Source organism: Panicum hallii, chromosome 2, assembly GCF_002211085.1.
Source record: "Panicum hallii strain FIL2 chromosome 2, PHallii_v3.1, whole genome shotgun sequence".
Taxonomy (NCBI): Eukaryota; Viridiplantae; Streptophyta; class Magnoliopsida; order Poales; family Poaceae; genus Panicum; species Panicum hallii.
The window spans coordinates 34,483,230-34,509,895 of NC_038043.1; the positions used below are offsets into that span (position 1 = coordinate 34,483,230).

Genomic DNA, 26,666 nt, shown 5'->3' on the forward strand with positions numbered 1-26,666 from the left:
AGCAACCGTTTGCCTTTCATTCCGACTCGTGGACAGGTCCACCACAAGCGACTGCAGGAACATACGCACATCACTCGTGCAGGACATACGTCTGTAGCGCGACTACAAAACCCGTATTCCTGGTTGCCCTTGCAACACGTATTTCCTCAGTCGAACATAAGTAACCAGAAGAAGCAATCGAGTGGTGGGAGGTATGTCCACTCCTCGGGCTGATTGGTTACTAGGCTTACCGCTTACCATATTTTGCGGCATGTGGTTAGTACTTTCAAATGCTTAACCACCGCTAACACACCCCGCGGCCTTATCCAATTCAATAACACAGACGGGGTATCACCTCAACCATGATACCTCACAAAACTCCCGTCCGGCATCCTTATAGTGATAACATGAATGTAAGCATTACAACTCCTATATCGCGCGAGTGACAGGAAATCACCCGACTTCTACCGGCCCTATTAGCATTGCAGCTAGTCGGACTCAAGTACTAGTATTCATCACATTGGTTCCTAGGAGAATGCAACTAGGGTTTCAAGCAATTCCTAAGAACTTAATGCATAGAATACGTAAATAGATATAGATTGCAGTGTAATAAAAATAGTAGGTTATGTCCGGGGCTTGCCTTTACTGGTGGGTCTGAAGTCAGAAATGTTAATATCTTCCGAACTTTGGTTCGGTACTTCAGTTAATTCCATTGGCGACATTTACTTGATCTTCAGGAACATCCTCCGTAGACTTTAGGGAGATCTTGTAGATACCGTTGCCGAAGTAGTCGTATCTACATGCAATGCGACATCACATTCAAATGTGCACACAAAACTATCTTACTTCACAATAAAGTTGCAATCTAACACTCATTTAACACATTATTCACATAACAACCAAAAAGATCTGAACTAAACCTAGACAGAGCTTTAGGGGGACAACCAACTAGAATCGGCTACTCGTTGAAGATCACAATAAAGCCGATTGGAAACAACAGGGTTTAGCTGATGGAAAGGTGTATCGATTTCCTAGGTGATCGATGAAAGCATCGATTATTTTGGTAGAAGGATGATTCCTAAAACAGTTGTGTTCTATTTGAGATGTGCTTAAGGATTATGCTGGGTAACTAGGTGTGGTTGTATCGACTCGATTACGTCAGCACAATTATTGAGTGACGCACAGCCGATGGGAGTGTGGTTGAGGATACATGACCGATAGATATAGATAGCCGATCTCTCAATCGATAAATCGACTGATAGAGGTGTGTGGATAAGGATGGGAAAACTAAAGATTGATCGGCCGTGTTTGACCGATATGGAAAAGCAACCAAAATCGGCTTGGGTCGGCCGATGGCAAGAACCCTAAGATTGTGTGTATACCTTTGATACATCGACTCTGTGCAGTCGATGTAGGACAGATAAAAGAATTGTATCGACAGTAGCCGATACTAGAAAGGTAACAACCGTATCAGTTAATCAGCCGATGGTAGAAGTATCGACTGACAGCTGTTACACAGAAACATCCTAGACTCAAGGAAAGCGGATGCTTAGCAGTTGAACAGATAGTCAATGCGGAAGCATAGCCGCAGAGATGTTTAAGCTAAGCAATAAAAGCACATAAACTAACAGGGATCCTTTTACGAAAAGGATCTTAAGGAAACGGCAATCAAGACCAGGTTAAAGTCTTGATGGCAGGAATAAGAGCACTCATATGAAAAGATTGACTAGATATCACACATCTGCACTTAAGACATATACCCTATGATCTATATTCAGTTACAACACATGCATACAACACAAGATATAATAAAGCACTCATTTCCTAACACTTAATCTAGATCAAATCAAGATTTTCAATTCAAGAGCACAACATAAAACTTGTAAACGTTTACAGAAAACACCCTAGAACTTTCTAAAGCGAAGCAATCAAGTCCCTGGTCTGGGAAAACAGATAACAGGAAGTTAACGGCGATATTCCGTCAAAGAAATCGCCGGCATTAAAAAGATTAATGAAACGGGGCAAACCTTGGTTGTGGAGAAGAACGGATGAAAAGTGAATTCCCGTGGCGAACAGGATCGGTGAAGAGAAAAGCTCGACGATGACGAGATCCCGTGGATAACGAAGAAGTTCGCCGGGAAGGGTTGTCGTGGGTGGAAGGTAGCCTGTTGCCTTGTACACGCACGCGCTTGCTGAATCGAGTCGAGCCGGTCACCGGTAGAGCACTCTCGCTCGTATCCGAGGACGTGCTAGTCCAAATCCGTCCGGACCTTCGCTTTCGTCTCGCCGCGCCATGCTCGCCCTCTCTGCCTCGACTTCCGCACGGATGAAAGGAACTCGTCGTGCGTGGCTCCTCCGAGCTCGTTGCATCCGGTCGCCACCTCCGCTTTGCCACCTTTCCTTTCGGCTTGCCACTCCTCGTGTATCTACTGAGCGAGCGAGCTTGCATCCTTCCTTTCAATTCGTCGGCCTTCGTCGGGCGTGCTCCATTGATGGCAGTGCCCCAGACTGGCGACCGTCTCCTTCCTGTGCTTGCTCGCGTCGGCGCCGGCTTGAAGATTGGGTTCCCATTCCTGAATAACAGCCGCCATCGCCACTCCTGCACCATCACCGACAGCCTCGTCGACACTTCCGCATACGTGTGCCTGCGCGTTCCCGCACCACGAACTCCGCGCTCAAGCTTGCGCAGACCGTTCCACAACGCGCCGCCGGTCTCGCATCCGCACACGCACGCCTGCACGTCGTCGTCCTGCTCGGCCTCCACTCCACTTGCGCGCGCTCGTTCGCGCCACTGCCGTATCCTCACCGGCTCCCTGTGTCTGCGCTCCAGTCAAGTCGCCGCACACAGCACTTGCTCACGCGCTCCTCCGCGTCGCGCATGACTGCTGCCGCGCGCGCTTCGCACACCGATCCGCGCCACGCCTGGAGCTACCCATTGCCTGCTTCCGCGCCACCCGAGCCATGGCCGCGCCCGCCGCCGCGCGTCACCCGCTCCCGCGTCGCGTGCGCTCCGCGTCCGCTTGTAGCAGCGCTGCCTGGCGCCTGCCTGCCTGCACAGCGCCCGGTCCGCCCGCTCCACGCGCCGTTCGCGCGCGCCTGGGCCCGGCGCTGCCCGCCTGCGCCTTGCGCCGCTCGCCCCTCGCCTGGGCCATCGCCTTGGCGCCGCCCCGCCAGTGCTGCGCCTCCCGCGCGCGTGGGCCGCTTGCCTGCCGCCGAGCCGAGCTGCCGCGCGCGCTCTGGCCGCCAGCCCAGCACCTGCCGTCGCCTGGGGCAGGGCCCCCCGCATCCACGCGCGCGCCTGCCCTCTGCCGTGCAGAGCCGCTCGCCTGCTGCGTTTGGAGGAGAGAGAGGGAGGGGAAAGAACCAATGTGGAGACCAGAGAAAAGAAGTGCCGTCGGCAGAGGATAAGGGAGCACCAGGGAGAAGAAAACAGAGGAGAAGAAGGGATGGAATTCTCCAAGGACTTATACGTAATTACAGAAAATTGCAAGAGCCTATTTGTAAAACAAAATTTTCCGTTGATTTAAAACCCTAATGAAGAAATGCCCAAAACGAAAGTTGGAGAGTTTTTCAAGCTCTACAACATTGCTTTAGGGCTTCAAGTTCAAAAACTCAAAATTTATATTTTTACACATAAATTTTTGAATAAAAGTCGGATTTGAATTGCTTTTGTCCTAGAAATGTAATTCGTCAAATTTCAGGACTTAAATGCAAGTATTTATGACACGTCATAATGACGGGATAGACTCGTCATAATGGTTGGATAGACATGTCACGATGACTTGCACTTTTTACACTTTAGTCCTGAGTAACTTTGGAAATTACTTTTGTAAATCAAATATTTGCGTAAAAGGACTTATACTTTTATAAAATTACATAAATACCCTTGTTTTTACCACTTTACCCAAAATTTTTACACACTTCAACGCACACATTTCAAATGCAACTTTCGGATAAATATATATTTTTACAAGACATAAAGTAAGAAAAACATATTTCACTTATTTTGAAATTACCCTAATCCAAATACATTTTGCAAAAACAACCCTAGGTTTTTCTGTAATTACAAAAATGCCCTTTTTACTTGCACTTTAAATTTTCAAAAACTTCACACAATCACACACAAGCTTTATACAAGCAAACACATATTTCACACTAACAAAATATATGTCTAACATTACAAATACACGAACTGTCACATCTGCTGCCTCCAGTTTTGCTAGTAGAATGCAGTAGTAGAATCCTGACATAAGTTAGGAAAATGACATCACAGCTGGTAGGAAAATGAAAAGACACTCATTTGTTCTTGATTGGTACTGGCAGCAGTATCTAAGTCTCAGCCGCTCCGACCAAACCATTATATTTTATAGATACTCTCTTGAATATACTATATATTCAAGCTATATCATTAGTAAGTCTCTTCACATCTACTCAGATTTGCATTCAATTTAGTGCTACTATAGGATGTCCACACAAAGCTTTTGCTACCGGCTGCTGCTTCTCATCGTCCATTTCGCGCTCTCATCGAGCAGGGCCAGCACCGGCAACGTGTCGGCGATCATCGTGTTCGGGGACTCGACGGTCGACACAGGCAACAACAACTTCATCCCCACCATCGCCAAGGCCAACTTCCCTCCCTATGGGTGCGACTTCGATGGGGGCGTTGCAACGGGCAGGTTCTCCAATGGCCGCCTTGTCACAGATTTCGTTTCAGAGATGTTCGGGTTACCATCGTCCGTGCCGGCCTATCTCGACACTGACTACACGATCGACCAACTCACCACCGGTTTGAGCTTTGCCTCCGCAGGTGCCGGACTTGATGATTTTACAGCAAAATTCACAGTAAGTAAATTTCTCATGAGTTTGAATATTCTAGCACCTTTCTCTGGAGTCCAAGTTAATGTAGGATTCGAGTCACGTCAAAGCATTTGTCACATAACGGCTCTATTCCTTCAATCAAAACCACTAGACTGGATGTTGGCTTATTCATCGTTTCTGTTCCTAAAACACCCCATATTTCTGTCCAAAATAGGTAGATATTGGTACTAATTTGGTGATACCGGTACTAATTTGGAGGTATCGCAGCAGGTGGCATAAATGGCTAAGGTGTTCTTTATCCGGGCGGTCTAGTTTACAGATTGACAATTGTTAGAGTGTTAGAATCCTTTTCTCTTTTGTTAGAACGTGTGAAGCTAGTCAGATTGTCGGGAATTAGCATTATTGTATCGACTCGATGTAACACTATATTACTTGAAATTAATAATTTTTCCCTCGTTGAAAAAGAGCTTAATCCCATGTGGAAAAATTAAAAAAGTAGGATCCGCCGTATAAATCACTACGTTGGAATATAATAATAGTAAATCAAAGTTAATCCGCCTGTTACATGAATCCAATACGAAAAAATGTAAATAGTGCGCGATCCGTACATGAATCTCCCAAAGGTGAGGCGAGGCATAAATCTCACTATGCGGATTGGTTGTGTAAAGTGCATGACGGACCATTAAACTTGCACCAAAATTTCACATGAGTCACTTAACTTGGAAATCCTGTGATTTTTGCAAGGCGAGTGGGTGCAGGCGTACCGGTGCTATGAGGTGCCGCGTCGAGGAAGAAACAGATCAAATTTGCGCTAACTAATTATTTCAAGGGGTTTTGTGAAAAATCATCCATGCAAATCAGGCTCACCCAGTCACCCCATCTCACGCGTACTATGCGCGTTGCTGTTGTGTGGTGCATTCCCATGCATGCCACGATTGATCAAACCTACTTCAGAGAAAAACTAGTGCTTTCGTGTTTAAAAAGGACCTATGGTGAACAAGGATGCAAGTTTGATGATGCCCCTTGTAGCATTTGCGAGTTAAGTGATTCATGTGTCATTTAGTGCTAGCTTTAGTGATGTGCTATATATTTTACTCGGATTGGTTCATTTGTAGGTACTAGCATAGACGCACGTGCGCACGTAGTTTAAGAAATCTAATTAAATTTAAATTCAACAGTATATTGAATAAAGTATTAATTAAACTAATATTCAAAATAAATTCTAAAAACATGTATCATGATAAACGTCACCGCAATCTCGTAGCTTTGGTCGATGCAAATCCAATGCAACGGTTTAGGGATGGGGACAGATGGAATAACAGCTCCGTTAGCCTGCGTTTTGTTCTTTGCCCGCATGAAGGAAATTGAGCACCAGTTTGATTTGCTTGGCTGCCGCATCCATCAAATCCAGCTTCAATCGGAATGAATCGAAGCTGTCGTCCGCTGAATCAAAGCCGGCTGCCTGCCCTCGCTGCGCTGGTGAATCGAAACCTGCGGCCAAGTTTGGATATATTGATTTTTCCTCTTTCTTTTTCTATTGTTGCAGCTGACTTTTTAGCTTGGATCAACTCTCTAGTCTTCCTGGTTTCACCACCATCCGAGTTTGATGCAAAAGATAAAGAAATTAATATTTTTGTAGGCGGATGTAGCAATGTCTTGGCGTGTCTGCTAGGCTCTGCGCTGCGGCCGTTGCCGCAGCGTGCTCCTGCCTCTGCTCGCCTTCGTGCAGCGCGCACCAGCCTTTTGCGCTGCGCTTGCATGCCCGCCGCTTGCCGGCCCTCCGCGCGACGCTCGCCTTCTCGCCCCTCGCTGACCATCTGCGCCGTTCTCGCTTGCCCATCGCGCGCCGCCTCCGCGCACGCTTGACCATCGCTCCCCGCCTCCGCGCGGCGCGCAACCAGCCGCTCGCCATTTGCCGCTTCCAGGCGTTGTGCCGCTCACCGCAGCCTTCGCACTTGGTGTTGGCCATTGGGATCAGCCTCCCACCATGGCGGAGTGACTCGGGGTGCGGGCGGGTATGACCGGGGCGGGTGAAAAAAATAATTGGTTTTGGGCAGAAACATCTTCCAACTCGTGATTTCTGTAGATCTACTTTTCGACCCACCTCCCTCTATCCTAGTAGATGGGTACAGCTGAGGGATACGGTGGGCTATATAGCTAAGAAATATTTTTAATTATTTTTATCTTTAATATATAGATAGATAGATGATATAGACCCGGTATGGTGTTGGAAATCCACCTCCCACTGAGTGGTTTCTCAGGCACAACCGAGTGGTTTGTCTAGCCTGGGAGAGGATGAATACACTCACACCTTTAAGGTTGTTTGCACTAGGGTTCCAACTGGATCCCGGTTGCTGCTGTGAGCTTTGATTTAAGTAGATATCTCAAAGGGACAAGTTATAGTAAAGTGGCGTTGGATACAAGACCAGGCGCAAGTTCCAAGCAAAAGAGCCTTGGTCCACGGGCTGCATGCAAGCAGTAAATGCAGCGTACTGCTACCTAAGACTAGTTTGATTTAGTCCAGATACTGCCTACATAAGGGTTAAAACCCTAACAATTCTCCCCCTAAGCCTCGTGTGCCTTGCTCGAGGGTACTTGGATCATCCCGATTCTGGATCGCAGCTCCTGAAACTTTACTCGCCCGAGTGCCTTCGTCAAGATGTCAGCAAGCTGATCCTTGGTGTTGATGTAGTCAGCGTCGATGAATCCTTTCTCAATGCAGTCGCGAATGAAGCGGTAACTCAACTCGATATGCTTGCTCCGCTCGTGGAAGACGGGATTCTTGCGCAGCGCCAGTGCCGCTCCGCTCGTGGAAGACGGGATTCTTGCGCAGCGCCAGTGCCGACTTGCTGTCCATCATGAGCTCCACGCACTTGGCCTTCCTTCCTATGAGTTCACCGAGTAGTCGCGCGAGCCAGACCGCTTGAGTTGCTGCCGCGGTAGCCGCAACGTACTCTGCCTCACATGATGATAGAGCCACCACTCGTTACTTGAGTAATTGCCAACTCACCGGGCACTTCTCAAGGTAGAAGAGGTTGCCGCTGGTGCTCTTGCGGTTGTCGATGTCGCCGACGTGGTCGCTGTCGCTGTAGCCGGCCAACTGAGTTGTTTCGGTTGACTTCTCATAGCGTAGGCTGTAGTCGAGCGTGCTGTTGACGTAGCAAAGGATGTGCTTCAACGCCTTCATATGTTCTTCAGTCGGCCTCTCTATGAAACGACTCGCAAATCCAACCGCAAAGCCAGATCTGGTCGCGTGTGGAGGAGATACCGGACGCTTTCGACTAGTCGCCGGTACTCGGTGGAGTCGACTTCTAGAGCAGTGCTATCGCGGCTCAGGCGCAGCCTTTCCTCCATGGGCGTCTGGGTAGGGTGGCATCCCTCCATCCCGCCAATCTTTACGACTTGGGCAGCGTACTATGCTTGGCCCACAGTGATGTGCCCGCCCTTCTGATGCACCTCTATGCCAAGGTAGAAAGAGAGATGCCCGAGATCATTTATTTGGAATTGGCCCTTCATCTCCTTCTTGAACTTGTCGATGGCCTGCTTAGATGATCCGGTGATCACCAGGTCATCGACGTAGACACCGACTAGTAGTGGCTCTCCGTGCTTGCCACCACCCTGCCTGTAGATGGCGTGCTCGTGCGCACTCTGCTTGAAGTCAAGTGCTTTGAGCGTCGAGTCATGCTTTGCGTTCTAGGTCCGTGGCGCCTGTCGTAATCCATAGAGGGCCTTTTGCAGTCGTAGCACTTTTCGTTCCTCCCCTAGGATGACGAACCCGGGGGGCTGCTTGACGTAGACCTCCTCCTTTAGATCTCCATTCAGGAAGGCCAATTTGACGTCCATGTGGTGGACAGTCCAGCTCTCTTGGGCTGCAAGAGCCAGAAGCACTCGCACTAACTCCATTCGAGCCATACGCGAGTATACTTCATCAAAATTGATGCCGGCCTGCTGAAAAAAGCCGCGCGCCACCAGTCACGCCTTTTGCTTGATGACTTTGCCCCCCTCGTCGTGCTTCAGCATGAACACCCACTTTAGCCCAATGGCCTGGTGCCCAACTCAGAGTTTAACCAACTCCCAAGTCTTGTTGTGCTCAACCGAGTTGATTTCATCGCGCATTGCCACCCTCCAGGCTTCCTCCCGCTCCGCCTCAGCAAAGGAGCATGGCTCCCCCGTGCTGGTGAGCATCAACTCCGCCTCCTTGAATTCTACTTGCTCAAGGCCTAGGTGCGGCTCACCGAGCAAGTCTTCCATTGTGCAATAGCGCAGTGGGGCATCATCATGGTCGTTGTCGAGGCGCGAGTTGTTGCTGCCGTGAGTCGGGGAAGAACTCGGAGCAATACTTGTGGGTAGATCAGCACTTGGAGTGGCCTCACGAGTACAAGGACCCGCACGAGCACTCGGAGTGGCCTCACGAGTACTTGGGGTACCCTCGCGAGCAGTTGGAGGGGCCTCACGAGTACTTGGTCTGCCCTCACGGGCCCTTGGAGTCGCACCAATAGGAGCGGAGGGAGTCGGGAAAGTAGTCGGGGGGTTCGCCTCACCCCCAGAAGTACTCAAAATAGAGCTCGTAGTACTTGGAGACATACCAGGGGAAGTCGGAGAAGCACTTCGGGGGGGGGGGGAGGGGTAGCTGACTCCTCTACAGCCACCACAGCTTCCACCAGGTACTCTACGACGAAGTCGGAGTTGTACCCGGTGTTATCATCTTCCTCCTACGACCAGTTCCAGCTGCGATCTTCATCAAACACTACGTCGCGCGTTGTGCGCACACGCTGTGTCATTGGGTCCAGCACCCGGTAGGCCTTGACTCCTTCCTCGTAGCCGATGAAGACGCCTAGCATCGACCGGTCTTCAATCTTGCCATGATGCCCGAGTTCCTTTACATACGCCGGGCACCCAAAAGTGTGTAGGAACTGGACCACCGGCTTGCTTCCATGCCACGCCTCATATGGCATCTTGTCGGAGAGGGCCCGGGTGGTCGAACGGTTGAGGAGGAACATGGCTGTGTTCAACGCCTCTGCCCAGTAGATGGCCGGCATGCCCCTCTGCTTTAGCAGGGCACGCACCATTGCCACTACCGTCTGGTTGCGCTGCTCCACAACATCGTTCTGCTGCGGTGTGTGAGGTGCCAATTGGTGCCGCTCCACACCCTGGCCAGCAAAGTACTCGGGGAAGGACGCCAACGTGAACTTGCCAACATTATTGGTGCAGAACACCCTCAGCTTCCTCCCGCACTTGCTCTCCGCAGCCGCCTGGATCTTCTTAATGGATTCCGGCGTGCTACTCTTCTCTGCGAGGAAAGCTACCCACATATACCTCGTGGCATCTTCCACCAGTAGCAGGATGTAGTGTCGGCCTCTTGGAGTCGCCGGCATGATGGGCCCGCAGAAGTCGCCGTGTACGAGTTCGAGTGGCTTGTCCGCCCTGTACCTGGCTTGCTTGGGGAAGGGGGCACGCTGGTGCTTGGTGGTGACGCAGACATCACATAGCTGCTCAACGTGGGCCAGCTGCGGCAGCCCGCGCACCATGCTCCTCCGCCCCATCTGCTGTAGGGCGCCAAAGTTGACGTGCCCGAACCAGTCATGCCATAGCCAGGCATCATCACCACGGCGTGCGGTGAGGCAGACTGGCCTTGCAACCTCCAGTCGCAGCATGTACAGCCTGTTCCTGCTGTGGGAAACCCTTGCCAACAGCCGGCTCTCTTAATCATGGATCCGCAAGACACCATCTTCGATGTGAATCTTGGACCCGACCTCGTTGAGCTGCCCAACTAAGATGATGGAGTTGCGCAGCTTCAGGATGTAGTAGACCCCATCCAGGGCCTTGTGTTCCCCGTTCCTCCCGGAGAAGATGATGGTGCCATAGCCATGGATGGCCACGACCGACCTGTCAACAAACTTGACCCAGCCGCACATGGCCCGATCGAGGTGGGAGAAGACGTCGCTGCGCCCTGTCATGTGGTTGGTGGCCCCTATGTCCAGGTACCACCCTTCCATCAACTCATCTTCCCCGCCCTTTCCAAGGTAATCTTGAGCTCGAGGCTCCTCCATGCAGGTTGTCGTTCTAGCCATCATCGCAGGTAGGGGAGTAGCCTCACGGCCGACCTTGTGGTCGCCCGAGAACTCATCAGCCACTTGCTTGACCATCTCGACTACTTCTTCTGCCTCCTGCACAGAAAACAACTCGGTTTGCGGCTCCTCCAAGTGGTTTTCCACACAAACTTGAGCCATGAAAAGGCACAGCTCTTCTTCCACATGGGCCAAGTGTGCTTGCCCCTTCTTGGGCTGCTTGCACTCACGTGCCCAGTGGCTAGCACGGCCACAGTTGTGGTAGGTGTCGTCGCGCGGTGGCTTCCTCACCTCACCGCGGTCGACTACTCCTGCTGTCAGACCCGGGGCTACGGAGCTGTGTACATAATTTAGTTTAAATAGGATTAAGAGATAAAGCCCGCCTTATCTCTTATTTAAGTCATTTTCTACGCATTTGAGTAGGAGATAAAACTAGTCGGTACAGAAAGAATTTACTCGAGTTGTATTCGGTTACGATTCCCCGGCTAGTGTTGGTTAGGATTCATGTAATCCTGATCTCCCGGATATATAAGGGGGGGCAGGGACCCCCTCAAAATAGATCATTCTACACCCAAGGCAATACAAACCACCACACAGGACGTAGGGTATTACGCACCTCACGGCCCGAACCTGTCTAAGTCTTGTGTTCCTTGCACCTTCGAGTTTTTGATCTCGGCGTCTCCTCACCTAAACTTACCACCTTGGGCATACCCCTCGGTGGGCAGCCGGTAAAACACCGACAGCTGGCACGCTAGGTAGGAGAGCGCATCGAAGATCCACCGGCGAACTCGATGGTATCTTTCCAGTTCTCCAGGTTAGTACCTTCTCAAGGTACAATGTTTATTTTTGGCTCGTGGGTCTGCATCGTAGATTGTGCAGGCAGTTTCCATTGATTCCTCATCGACATGAAACCAAAAACCCCCGCGGCAGTTTCTCAAAGTGACCTCGACAAGTTCATTGATGATCTCGATGATTTGTCAATTCATGGGTCCGCAACGAGGACCGAGGAGGGGTCTGCTTCTGCTCAACCTCATCTGACGCAACAACCTTCCTTGGTTTGGACTCGTTCCAAACTGAGGGCTCATGTAGCCGATCGCGACTCGGTCTACACAATTTGGCCACTGATCTCCAGGAGGCCAACATCTCTGAGCCTCTCTCCACATTGGAGGAAGACTTGGACACTCTACTCCAGCTCGGAAAGCCCGAAGCCACCACACGTCGGGGGGCTTTGGGTTGTTTTGGTGCCAACGGCCTGATGATCACTTCCACCCCGGAGGGGCGTTTCGTGCATTGGAAGGGCATGAAACTTTCTGATCTACTCGAGGCCGAAGATCGACTTGTGGCACACCTCGAGCCTTTGCCTTTTCAGGAGGGCAGGGCGTTAGCCACCATGGCGGAAGAGTCGACCGAGCTAGTCGACGCGAGCTCTGACGAGCTCATGTCACGCCAGGTGCTAATGGTGGAAGAAGGCGAGGACGATGGCGACTTGCCCATCGTCGACTTTGATGCGGTATCTGAAGATGAGGCCACAGCCAACGCCGACGACGAGAATGACACCGATCGTGAGGCACGGAGGACCCGGAACAGAGCTCGGGCAGTTCGTCGAAGGAGGGTCAATGAGCGCATGTGATCCATGCATCGCGAGCTTGATGCCGAATTCGCTGCCGTAAGCGAGCGGGGCTTCAGGACTCCAGTGGCCAACATCGCCAGGGTTACGGCCATATTCGAGCGCAGTAATGATCCGAACATGCGTCAAGCACTTCATTACGCGCAAAGGGCCTAGATTCAGCTTGATCAGCAAAACCCGGCGTCTACCCTCAGGGAGGAGCGCGTTCGATGATTACTCTACAATGGCCTCAGGGCTCAAGTTCAATCCGTTCGATTGGTTTATACCTAACTTGTTGGACGCGCTCATATGAGGATCGATTTCGACTACGCCCAGAGTCGTTGCACTCGGGGTAGTTTCATTTTCCTTGCCATAAGCACGGCAGTCTCGTGACGATGCTCACGTTCTTTCCTAACTGGTTAGACCTGCTCGATCGGGTTATATCTAACTTGTTGGATGGGTTCCTACTCGGAGCTACTACAACTACTTCCAGGGTCGCTGCACCCGGGGTAGTGTCTACTACTTAGCCTTTAAATCTGGATGAGAATTCAACTAAGGCACATACAAGTAGAGACATCAAATAAAAATATATATACAAGGAAACAAGTACTTGTTTTTACATTCTAATCTTGCAGTACATTTTTCACTATCTGTTCTGCTACAGGTTGGGCTTCTTGGAGGTACTCGTTGAATTGTTCTTTAGTGCACTCCGCAGCCACTCCCTGCGTAAACGTCTCTAGCTGAGCTTCCGGCCAAAAGGATTTCACAAAGGCAAGAGCGTGGCTGACACACGCAGCCGGGCTTCGGTGAGGAAACTGGCGACCTTCTGCGGCGCTCTGAGAAGTCGCTCCAGCAAGGTCTGCTCACCTATTTCACTGTCTTCCTGTGGGTTCACCATGTCCACAAGCTCCTGGGCGGCCCCCCTGAGGTCCTCCAGCTCCTTTTGCCGCCGCTCATCCTTCTCGTCCAGCATATTGATCTGCCGAAGGCAATCGGCGAACTGTTGTTCAGTGTCGGCGATTACCTTCTACAGCTTTTCGACGTCATCTGTATGGCGATATAGTATATTCTTCACATCAATAAGTAGCTCTTCTTCATATGTTAAGATTTTCCTAAACTCCGCGGTGAAGATATTTTCAGAATCCAAGGAAAATTGTTAAGGGAAAGTACTCGAGAGAAGAAAGGGGCTTACCTTGGTGCGCCCTCTTCTTCTCTTTGAGTTGCTCCTGGAGCTTGGAGTAGGCCTTCTCGAGATTGCGGAGGTTGTTCTTGAGGAGCCACGTTTCTCGAGTCCGCTCGTGCTTCAGCTTATCAAGTTCTCTCTGCAGATAGATATTCTTCGTCAGCTCTTCGGATATGCGTTTGTCCTTGGCAGCTAGCTCCTGGTGGCCACTCACGACCGCTTTCAGCTTTTTGGTTTTCTTCTGTGAATGCTTGATCACATTCTACACAAAGGGGGAGATTAAGACAAGCAACTCGACAACGTGTACTGGCAGAAGAGTAATCATGTCTTACCAGGGCAAAATCATACAACTCTGCCTCCAGTCCTGGATGAGCCCTCATGATCTCACTGATGCGGCGCATCTGCATACAATAGTTTGCCCAAGTCGCGATTCGAGTCGGCATGGTCCATGCGGTTCTCCTATGCCTTCAGAGGCCCGGTCACCTCCTCTAGTGAGAGGGAGGAGATGTCTAGCAACGTCTTGATAGACGTGAGCAGGTGGTCGAACTGAGGTGGCACCGACCGTAGGAGCTTCTCGACTACTCGTTGCTCCTCCATCTCCTCACCTAGTTCCTCCAGGTTGATGATGAGGTTGGATAGGCGCAGAGCAAAGTCATCCACCTTATCGCCGCTGTGACACGTCATGGCTTCAAACTCCCTCCGCAGCTGTTGGGCCCTGCCCTTCTGGACTTTGTCGCTGCCGAGGCACATTGTCTTGATGGCCTCCCAAGCATCTACAGCCGACTGCTTCTTGGCCACCCGCAGCACCATCTCTGGCGGCACTGAGAGGATAAGGACCTCTCTAGCCATGCAATCTTCCTGGAAGTCACAGTTATCATACTCGATGGAGTCCCAGAGGTTGCGGGCTTGGAGCATTACCTTCATGACCAGGCTCCAGTGGTTGTAGTTGGATCTCATCAGTGTCGGGTACCTTGCACCACTCGACTCCTTCACTACCCTCTGAACGGCTGGCCACTCCGCATCCTGGTAGCACCGTCCACGCAGGGAAGGGGAGGGATGCCTTCGGTGGCGATGCGAGGTTACACAGTCATTCGACGATGACCCCTCCCCCGCCCCCGGCATCTTTCTTACCAACCGGCTTCTTCACCTGTCGCTTCGAGTCTTCTAGCTGTTGGTCCTTGGGCATCAGGTCCTCCTTCCCATGGAGGCCTTCTTCGCCCTCGACCGGCTTCTTGCTCTCCCTCGAGCCATGCCTAGACCCAGCGGGCTTCCTAGATGGAGACATTGGTCCAACGGATACTTAACCTAGGCTCTGGTACCGATTGTTGGAAATCCACCTCCCACCGAGTAGTTTCTCAGGCACAACCGAGTGGTTTGCCTAGCCTGAGAGGGGATGAACACACTCACACCTTTGAGGTTGTTTGCCCTAGGGTTCCGACTGGATCCCGGTTGCTGCTGTGAGCTTTGATTTAATTAGATGTCCCAAGGGGACAAGTTATAGTAAAGTGGCATTGGGTACAAGACCAGGCGCAAGTTCCAAGCAGAAGGGCCTTGGTCCACGGGCTGCATGCAAGCAGTAAATGCAGCGTGCTGCTACCTACGACTAGTTTGATTTAGTCTAGATACTGCCTACACAAGGGTTAAAACCCCAATATTTGGATCTTCCAGCTAATGGTGAGCTAGCTAAATTTAGCTATTATGGATCCAAACAGGTTAGCTAATGGACTAACTAATGATGTTTCAGCTAATTGAAATAGTATTATCTCATTAGCTGATTGAACTCAGCTAATCATAGCTAGAAACATCAAAATACCTTATTACTTCAACCATTCTGTTGAATTTCTCCACATAGGGCCGGGCTAGCATGGTCTATTCATGTTAACCATTAGAAATCAGTTGGTAATGACTGGTTAGCTAATATTTAGCTAGCTAAAGGGGACTATTATCAATTAGCTAGCTAATCATTAGTTGGGAAGGATCCAAACAGGGCAATAATAAAGATCATTATTTTAGATGGTTCTAGGCAGTTGCGGGCTTTATATATATATTGTTGAGGGAACCAAATTAAATCTTAAAGAATGAAATCATTATATATCTTGGTTAATTATTGATGCAGCTGACGATTAATTAGTACAAGGTTCCTATTTTTTTTTGTCTTTCAACCAGCTAATAATGAGCATGGATAGTGATTTTTTTTAACAAACGGGCACGAGAGTGTGCCTATTTTATTGATAGAGAAAGAGAGTACAACATTGTCTTTCAACCAGCTAATAATGAGCATGGATAGTGCTTTTTTTTAACAAATGGGCACGAGAGTGTGCCTATTTTATTGATAGAGAAAGAGAGTACAACCAGCTAACCGGGTAAAATGTAAAGAGTTTAATCTCGCAAAAAGATAGAAGTTAAATCCTTAGCTCCTGCTAGAGCCCAAACAGCCGCCTTATTCTTGATTTTGGCCAGTAGCCCTGGTACCTACGTCTCTTGTTTCCTAAAGACACTCGCATTTCTCTCTAGCCGGACCTCCCAAATTACGAGAAGGGTTAAAGATTGAATCGCTTTTTCGGGCACGTGTTCGCTGGAAGTAACATTGGTCCACCATTGTAGCATATCTTCACTTGGTCTCAACATCTGAGGGTGCAGATTAAACTGCGCCGTCCAGGACGATAGAAGGCTCCACAACCTTCTTGTAAAATGGTACTCTGCCAGAAGGTGAAGCGCGGTTTCAGGAGCACTCCGGCAAAGTGGGCAGGAGGGGTTGTGCATCCAGCCACGGCGTTGCAACCTGTCCTAGGTCCACACTCGGTTTTGAGTTACCAGCCAAGCAAACAATTTGCACTTTGGCGCTGCCCAAGCTTTCCAAATCATCTGAATTTTTAGTGTTTTGACACTATCAAGGAATTGCGCTTTGTAGGCCGAAGCCGCCGTGTACTCTCCAAATGCCGTAAGCTTCCATTTGATCTTATCTTCTTGGTTCTACTGCAGCTGGGTGTTGCGAAGCAAATCCTAGAGATTGAAGTATTCTTGGATGTGCGTTAGCGTAATTCCTTCTACGCTTCTTATGTCTCGTATCCAAGTGACGCGTTGTAGCGCCTCCGCCACTGTTTTGTTTTTTGGCTGGCTGATCTTGAAGAGGTTTGGTGCTATGTCCTTCGGCTGCGGCCCTGTAACCAGCCTGAGTGCCAGAAGCTCATCCTTTTACCATTGCCAATTGAAATTGTTATGCAAGCCGCAAAGAGAAGCTGGCGGTGTCGTCGCACGGTGTCTATGTGCCAATCCATGCCTTTTCCGGCGAGACCCATTCATGCCAAAGCTATCGTAGCCTAAGGGCTCGAGCAAATCTTTCTAGGTTCAGACTGCCCAGGCCACCATTCTCTTTAGGCAGGCTGCATCTTGTCCAGTTGACTTTGCATTTACCTCCCGTGAGCGCCGAGTCCCCAGCCTAGAGGAATTTTCTCCGTGTTTTGTCAAGCTCTTCTAGGATCTCTTTAGGCGCTTTGCGAACTGCTGGCAGATAGACCGGTTGCAAGGAGAGCACCGATTTCGACAGGCATACACGACCTGCCTGCATGAGATGTGGCCCGTACCAGCTCGACATCTTGGAAGTTACCTTTTCCACCAGCGGTTGATATTCAATTTTCTATAATCTCTTCATCATGAGAGGTAACCCCACGTATTTGATGGGGAAGTTGGTGTGCACCACCGGGAGGCCAGACAGAGTGTCTTCTAGGTCGATGTCTCCGCAGTGGATCGGAGTGACACTTGTTATTAACAAATTGGTCTTTAGGCCTGTGACCTCACTAAATTTGTTTAGGATGAGCGCCAAGTTGTTGATGTCATTGCGGTCCGCTTTGACAAAGATCACCGCATCATCCACATACATGGAAATCCTGAAATGGGCCAGTCTTCCTCCTAGCTTTTGCAGCAGATTAAGATCTATGGCCTGGGCGAGTAGGCGGTGCAGGGGTCAAAGGCGAAGATGAAGAGCAGTGGGGAAAGAGGATCCCCCTAGCGCAGTCTAGGACCATGCTGGATAGGTTCAGTCGGGATTCCATTGATTAGGATTCTAGAAGTGGAGGTGGTTAGGGTTGCAGCGATCCAGTTTCTCCAGCATTGGGGAAAGCCTCGATGCTGCATCGAGGAGAGTAGGTAGTCTTAGTGCACAGAGTCAAAGGCTTTGGAGATATCAAGCTTCGTTAGTAGCGAGGGTAACCTATTCCGGTGGAAACGCCGTGCAATGTTTCTGACGTATAGGAAGTTGTCATGGATGCTTCTTCCCTTTATGAAGGCGCTTTGGCATGGAGAGATAAGCTCGTGCATATTCGGCGCTAGTTGAAGTGCGAGAATTTTACTGATGATTTTCTCGAAAGCGTGAATGAGGCTGATTGGCCTAAAGTCCGTAATCGCGTCTGCCCCATCCTTTTATGGTATCAGGATGATGTTTGCTTTGTTTACCAAGTTGAGGTTCACGTAGCGCCCCATGGAAGTAGTTGATAACCGCAACTAGATCCTGGTTGATAATGCTCCAGCATTCTTTGAAGTTGCAGCCAGTGTAACCATCAGGCCCAGGGGCCTTTTCGTGTGGGAATTGTTTGATGGCTGCAAGAACTTCCTGCTCCGAGAAGGGGTCATCCAAGGAGGAGAGGTTCACAGTGGGGAGGCATAGGGCGTCCCAGTTGAAGTCCCCAGATCTTGCTGGCAGATCCACCATGACCAAAGAGAAATGATCATGAATGACTTGTTGTTTCTCTTGGTGTGAAAAGGCCCAGCCCTGTCCTTTCCACAGACGTTGTATAAAGTTCATCCGCCTCCTTGCGTTTGCCTTGAGATGGAAGAATTTGGTATTAGCATCGCCTTCCCGAAGGTAGGAGATTCTTGAGCATTATCATTTCCTAGCCTTTTTCATAACTGCCCAGCCAAGGATGCGCTTCTTGAGCTTGCTCCACAGGCGATGCTCTGACTCAGTAAGTTCTCTGGTTTCTTGGGTGATGTCCAGTCTCAAGATGACCTCGGCCATGTGCAGCTTGAGTTTCGCATCAGAGATTAAGGATTTGCTCCACTTCCTCAAGGCCTTTGACATCACATGTAGCTTGAGCTCGAGCTTGTGGAAGGGTTCGGTGTGCGTGGTTTGTTGAGACCAGACGCTAGCAACGACCTCTTGGAAGTTTGGGAGTTTCATCTAGAAGTTTTTGAACTTGAAAAAGTTTTCGAACTTGAAAGGAGTCGGCTTATGCAACCCTTCCTGATGTGCTAGCAGTAGTGAGCAGTGGGCAGAGTACGAAGAGGACAAGACATGGAGAGAATGGATGAGCACGGATAGTATTAAAATAGCATTCTTCTTGCGGGACCTAAACAAGGGATGGTATGTATACTTAGTTAATCCATGCCGGTTCTAATTGTGATCCGGTTCAGATAAATGGTTATCCATGTTGGTGTTAAGTGGCGCCAACAGACAATCAATTATCTATACTACCCGGTTCAGATACCCAACCACATCCCCATCGGCTTTGTTGTGCTCGCTCAACAACCAGCACAGATGAGATTTTCCAACCAGAATAGATGAGATGCCCTCTAGTAGCTAGTGCGAACATGGACACCTTTATGAGGAGCCCCTAGGTGGCAACGTTGATGATAGCTTGGTCCGATAGCCTTTGGACCTGCAATTTGACCATGGTGAAGTGTTGGAAGAACTCCCACAAATTTTCATTGGGCCATTGCTTGAACATATGCAGGCTGCCCGAGGTCATGGATACTATGAAGCCATGAAGGTGCCTTGAATATTGTTGCAAAAATAATCCCACAACTAGACCCCACATGTATATGGACCTAGGAGCTTAGGCCCAAAATCACCACAGTACCACGTCATTGAGAACAAGGGGAAGCACATTGCTATGGTGGCAGCGCTTACATGTGGTCACAATGACTAGCTCATAGCCATGCATGTGCCCCTCAAGGTCCATTATACCCTTTTTGAACTTGGTAGTGAATTTGCAATTCAGGAAGGGCTCGACCTAGATGCAATTGAGACTTAAAGCTAGACGATGGCCATGCCTAACATACCAAGGGGCCCAAGCCTTGCCCAACAAAAGGGATAGGTTTGACTTTGAGCGCCAACAGGGACAACAACTGGGTGTAAGGCCAGCTGCATGTTGTGGGTTTTAGTATCAGCCCCTCTAGCCAATGAGGCAAAGTTGGCGAAAGCATCGGTGTTGTGGCCCTTCGAGAGGGGAGACCATGCCATCTTAACCTCGTTGAGCTTTCAATGTAGCACCAAGATTTGGTAGGCATTGGTGGCAGAATATGGGCATCAACAAACCTCTCGAGGGAGGGTCTCCAACATAGCATTACACTAGTAGAAAAAGGGCTATCGGTCCACCCTAAAAGTACCGGTAGGGGTCTAGTTCATAACGGTAGCATTATTACTGGATCTAGTTTATACCGGTATTTTTAAGGTGGACTGAAGCCTATGAAGCCCTTTAGTACCGGGTGGTAACACCAACCGGTACTAAAAGATCCAAATTAGTACCGGGTGGTGTTCTAAAGGATCCTCCACAGGTTACTTCAAAATGAAAGTATCTCTCTCCCAATCACAACGGTTATGTAGGTGAGATGGTAAGGGAGGTACGCATGAGGCAAGAGATCCTGAGTTCGAATCCCGACCACTGCACACACGCGTATTTCTCGTAAAAAGTCATGACTTATGACTTGGTACCTGGTAGAAGCATCACCCGGTCCTGAAAGATCATTTTAGTACCTGGTAGTTTACCCAATGTTAAGTCTCGTAGAACCGGTATTGAATATCCTTTTCAACTGGTGCTGATGGAGTGTTTTCTAGTAGAACAGGTACCATATTGTTGCCAAAAGCCTATTGTTGCTAGAAGCCACTCAACGGCGGTAGAGTTCACGAAGGCGTCATTGTCAGCCCTAAGTTGTGGGGTTAGTATATCATCGCGGGGTCTTCTTGCTCCCTGTATCATGACTAGGCACCATCAGACATGCTGGGACTTTAAGGTCTCTTGATATCGCCTAGAGGGGGTGAACAAGCATTCCTCAAAGTTTACATTGAAACAATAGATTGTAATGCAAAACCAGATCAATCAGAAAAAAAAGAGGGTCAGCTGGATTTTTCCGGTTGACCCAGTTTTATCTGATTCAGCTAGTTGAAGAATGACTAAATTGAATTAAATTCAAAACATAGCCAATGAAACATGAATCCAAGAGTTACAATGTGACAATGTGAAGTTGTGTTCTTTTAGATCTGTGGAGCACCTGCACTCAAATCAAATTCAGTAAAGAGATCTAGCTATAAAATCAAAGTCAACTAAGGAAAAGAGCATGAACAAAATGAACCATAAGAACTCAAGAACAAGCAAATAAAAAAAGGATACATATCAATTTGTTTCCTAAAGTTTGGCCCTTTTAAAGAAGGTCAAATGTCTTCATTGAAGGGCTCAGTAACAATTGAATTTGATATCTTTCAACCCTTTTCAACACTTCACTATCTTAATCTCTTCCCTTGCGCAAATGAGATCAATGCCTTCACAAATTTTCCATGACTCACCATAATCTTGGGAGCTCTCTGGAAACGCCTTCTAGCAGGCTTCACCTCTAAGAGTAACAAATACTTCATGGATTGCTTGATGAAGTCCATAAGTGCTCAAGGATGGGAATAGCACACTCATACACTCTCAATCTTCCAAATCTTTCACCCTTTGAACCCAGCACACAAGATTTCTCAAAAGTCATAAAGAGGGAGTGCGGAGAGCTCTAATGGCCTCTAGGGTTGTGTTCTTCCTGTCAAAATAAGCAGCAAAAGATGGAGTGATTAGGTGGTATAAATAGCCAACCCCCAAAAATAGCAATTATGGCTAAATGATGAAAATTGGTTCAACCGGTCGAAACCGCCAGATCTGAAAATTAATTAAATTCGTAGATTGAGACCTCCGACTAGGTGAGTGAGAAAAATACATTGAACTCAGTTTTGCCAACACATTACAAACTTGAAATGCTATAACTTCGTACTCTGAAACCCACTTCTAGTGATCTTAGACTTCATGAAAAGCTTATTTAGAGGCTTTTCCCTCAAGTTATAGATTTGAAATGACTCATTTCCTTATAAAACAACCCGATTAGGATCTGGACCTAACTTGTAACCCACGGCAACCATGATATATAAGGGGATCGTGAGGATACCCATAGAACACGAACCAATTCATCTGCAAACCCTAGTCATTCAATGCAACCAAGAACACACTACGTAGGGTGTTACACTCTTGATGGCCTGAAGCTGTCTAAAAACCTTATGTTTAATTTTATGTTACCATCAAGGTTCTTGTCCATGCAATCCCTCACCTCAGATCTACTACCTGATGATACCCCGGGTGGATTTGTCGGTGTACAAATCTAACACTACATCTTGTACCTACTGGTAAGGAGGGTAACAAAAGAAAGACTCCCACCTATGGAAAGATCATGTATGCTTAGCAATTCAGTTGCACAAGAATGCACAAGGAAATATTTACTCCTTCAATCCCAAAATGAGTACTCCTTTAACTTTATCTTAAGAAATTTTAAGTTTGACTAAATTATAGAGATGATGATAAATCTAATAATTCTATTTCATATCATAATATAAATATTTATTATATAAACTTGGTCAAACTTTAGATTGTTTGACTTAGGACAAATCCAAAAGTGCAACCTTTTGGGGATGGAGGGAGCAAACAATTTCTTTTTTCATTTCATGTGAATGGATTAACACCAGGCTTGGTGAGCATTTGGGTTTATAAACTAGCAAAATCGTATTTAAAATTTGCACATAGGAGTAATCAAAATCATCGTAGGATGGACCATAGGGCTATCATAAAAGTGATATGGGACAATAATAAGGGCCAGTGTCTAATGAGATGGTCCTTTCCGGCTCAACTCACTACAAGATCTCACTTACCTCCATACATTGCACAACCATGAAACCTTGGCACTCAATAGCAGCATCACTAATCACAATAGCTGTAGAACACTCAATTCAGATTAATATATAGAAAACATATAGGCAAACACAAACAGAGAATGACAAAAGATGAGGAAAAAAAGAACAGAAGGACAAAATGATCTTACACTTCAAAATCTCCACTCACTCTAACCGAGGACGGTGTAGAGGTGGCGGATCTAGCTGAGGATGAGGTGGAGGTGGATGATCAGGCAAAGCATGATGTGGAGGCAGAGGATCCGACTAAGGACAAAAGGCAGAGAATCTGGAGCATTCTCATGGAAACCATGTCCACGCCATATCTCGGCAAGAGGATGAGGGAACATGGCAACATTGTATCTGGTGGAGTAAAAGTTCACTCATGGCCAAGAACAAGGTGGACGCGGTGGTTCTGAAGCAGGGAGGATGGCATACTCATGATGTCCTACTACTAAGGTATGAAGGGAACATGGTTTTTTTGGATAAGACGGGGGGAGGGCGGAGGTCAAAAGAGGGAAGGAAGAGACGGATGTGGTGGCTGGATGTGAGAAGCATTTATATGTTGCTGGGTCAGGAATGCATGAACAAGGGCAATTCAATTAACCACCAAAAAATACATTATATCATCACCAGATCCTCCAACATATAGGTTTTATATATAAGATCATTAGCCAGCACCACACAAGAATATATTAATTGAATTAAAAAAAGAAAGAACTACCGTATCCTCCTAGGGTTGATTAGTGCCCCAACCTGCGCATGTTCTCAATGGTGAAGGAATTCATGTGGCTGAAGGTGATGACCTCGTTCCACTATCTCCATGACGTACCTCTGCATCTGTTGGTAGGACTGTGAAAATGAGGTCATTGATGTCATCGATCGCCAATCTGATGTTCTTTTGCTAGGGCCAAGCAGATGCACACCTCCATCGTGTAACAACGCTCTTGGTGGTGGTGTTTAATGGCATTTAACACGGGCACTGATTATGCTGGTTGCCATTTAGAAGATGACTTGTTTGAGGACCATCCGGTTGAATTCAGCATTCGTGCCCTATGCCATGCCTTTTCTATTGTTCTTGCTCCACCCATGCTATGTGGAACAAACAAAAACACTAAAATTAGTTTGTAGATCGATACGTAGTGCAAATTGGAATATCGATAAACACCAGAAATGCTACTTGTGCTTCATCATCCAATGTGCATGCGATTATGAATGTGTGCGCTTGGGCTTCTCATGCATCTTATCTAGTTCCTGGTGGCGTGGTATAACTTCCAAAGTACATGCATTTGTTACCAATATTGAACCCTTGGGCTTCTTGCATATGATCTTCTCATCTTCCCGACGGCGTGCATAGATGCGGTAAACAAAAGTTTTAAATCTATACCGGTGCTAAAATAGCTGGTACAGATAATTAGAGGCGATGTTTCTACATAAGGCGGTGTTCGTACTCAAGCCCCACGTCGACGAACCAGTTGGCACGTATAGGCATTTGGTACCAGTGCGCTTTTTGCTACAACAGATGAGGCGACACAGATAAGATGTTTTGCAGTGGTGCCAAGAGATTGCAAAGAAGTTCTATGTACTTGGCAGGGCATCATGAAGGTCAATAGTTGGCCCTGAAGATGGAGATTTCAACGAAGTCCTCGTCACCTTTTTCGCTGTTGAGATCTTGGTTAGAACATGGAGATGTACTATGTGTTAGAAAACTAGGCATTTTACACCACATTTTAATTTTGATGAATACAAAGTAATTCATGATTTTATCTTGTGATCTTGTGACAAATCATGTGCAAGCGTTCATGATTAAATCCCTAATTAACACAAACAAAAATAACCAGAGAAGGTTGAGAGTGTACTCTTGTGCGATACTAGTGCCTAGGGCACCGGATGCGCCATTACCAACTAGACTAGGCATACTCGGTTGGCCTTAGTCGATGTAGTCGATCTAACTTGGTGTAGTGACGAGTCGATGCAGTGAAGATCCTTGGGTAACCTTATGAATGTAGAGGAAGTAGTTGTATGAGAGAAGGCGAGCATTCGCGTGGTGCTCCCTAAAATCTTGATCGCCCGCCTATCCCGAGGAGGATAACAAAGATGGACATGGTTCCGAAGGCCTGCTTATGCAAGTCTCTATGCGTGCAGAGCCTTGCGATGGGAATGCCAAATGCAGCAAAAGTAGAGAAAGAAGGTGTGTCTCTCTTCCACAAATGAAGAAGAGAAGGGCTGCCCCTTATTTACGCGTGCATGGAGAGAAGAGAGAATGAACTTGGATGCCATTAATGTCCGCCATCAATTACTAGTAACGGACGAGAAGTAAATGTCATCAATTACTAGTAACGGTTAAGACTTAATTACCATTTAATAGTTGAGTGATTAATCCTCATTAATAGCTCTAGTTGAGTAATCAATTCTTATAAAAAGCTTTGATTGTGTTATCAAGCCCTCAGCTTTCCATGTGGTAATTCCCTAGCATTAATCGTGGGACTTGAATTGTTAAAAATTAATTGCGGTTAAATGGATAAAACTTAATTCCCAACACCATGCTGACCAGCAAGTTAATAAAATCCATTCCTTTCAACAAAAAAACTTCTATGTATTATGATTTTATTGGATTTTGTATAAGTATATTAGAATACCGTGTTAATCTTAATGACTGTATGAATATATCATTTCAACAACTACAATAGTGTATAAGGTACCCACTCTTTGTGAAAAGTACCACAACAAACAGTATGACCTTGTTGCAGGAAACTTCTAGAATTAGCTACCTCAGTGAAATTTTCATTCAGTGATGACTAAAATTTTTGTTTGGAAAATGTCCAAATTAATTTCAGACAGCTATATCCTTGAGCCAGCAGCTGGACTATTTCAAGGAGTACATACAGAGACTGAAACTCGCAAAGGGGGAGTCGGTGGCCAACGAGATCATCGCCGAGGCTCTCTATGTCTTCAGCATCGGCACCAACGATTTCACCTTGAATTACCTCGTGCTTCCACTTCGCCGCGCCCAGTACACCACACTGGAGTTTGTCACCTACCTCATAGGCCTCGCCGATGCGGCCGTTCGTGACGCCTACCACCTTGGCGCGCGCAAGATTGAGTTCACGGGCCTTGGGCCATTTGGGTGCCTACCTGCCGTGAGGACGCTGAATCTCGATGAACCAGGCTGTTGCAACAAGGAGTACAATCAGTTGGCGATGAGCTTCAACGCCGAGCTGCAGGATGCCGTAAGGAAGCTCAACGGTGACCTCGTCGGGGCTCATGTGGTATACGCAGATACGTACAACGTGTTGTCTGCCATCATTACCAACCCGTCGGACTACGGTTTGTGCTTCATTCTACCTTCAAACCCCTTTCGATTCATCGTTGGATTTATCATTTTGTTAGTTTATCCACAGTGCCCGTCTCATATTAGAATTAAGAGTACAGTAAGCATTCTGCCTATAGCATGTGCATTTAATTTCTTGGATAATCAATCACTTGCCAACTGACATGGGTGTTTTAAGATGTAATTACTGTCATCCTATACTGGAAGAAAATAAGTAGGGTAGCTAACGCAAGATAACGCAAGGACTTGAGGACAGTCTTCAAGATTCACAACGTCCTCTTTCTTTGTGATGATCAGGATTTGAAGAGAACGTTGCGCAAGGTTGCTGTGGCACAGGACGCATTGAGACATCCGTCTTCTGCGGCTTGGGAGAGCCACTAACTTGTCCAGACCCGAATAAGTATTTGTTCTTCGATTCAGCTCATCCATCGGAGCGGGCGTGCAAGATAATAGCTGATGAAATCATCAACACTGCATTGCTAGTATTCCTATGAAGTCATTTTACCTGTCGAGAAATCATTCTAGCGATCATACGCGCATGCACACACAGAACACAAGTGAAACCTGGAGATGTGGAAAGAATAGATACCTTTATTTTTTTTTCTTGTGTATAGAGTACGCTCTTCTACACATCTCCATTTACAAGGCGAAGACATGTTGAAGCTTTCGGAGTTGAGAAAATTCCTTCTATGCTATTAGAAATTATACTGATCCTTTCA

General features: G+C 47.7%; 1 protein-coding gene across 1 annotated transcript; it reads left to right on the forward strand.

Moving 5' to 3' along the window:
* The first annotated feature begins 4,431 nt into the window (after positions 1-4,431).
* On the forward strand, positions 4,432-26,666 carry LOC112882581 (GDSL esterase/lipase At2g42990-like). The gene is made up of 3 exons (XM_025947662.1): positions 4,432-4,821; positions 25,454-25,943; positions 26,245-26,666. Exons 1-3 carry the CDS (start codon positions 4,444-4,446, stop codon positions 26,439-26,441), a joined length of 1,065 nt encoding a protein of 354 aa, XP_025803447.1. The 5' UTR covers positions 4,432-4,443; the 3' UTR covers positions 26,442-26,666.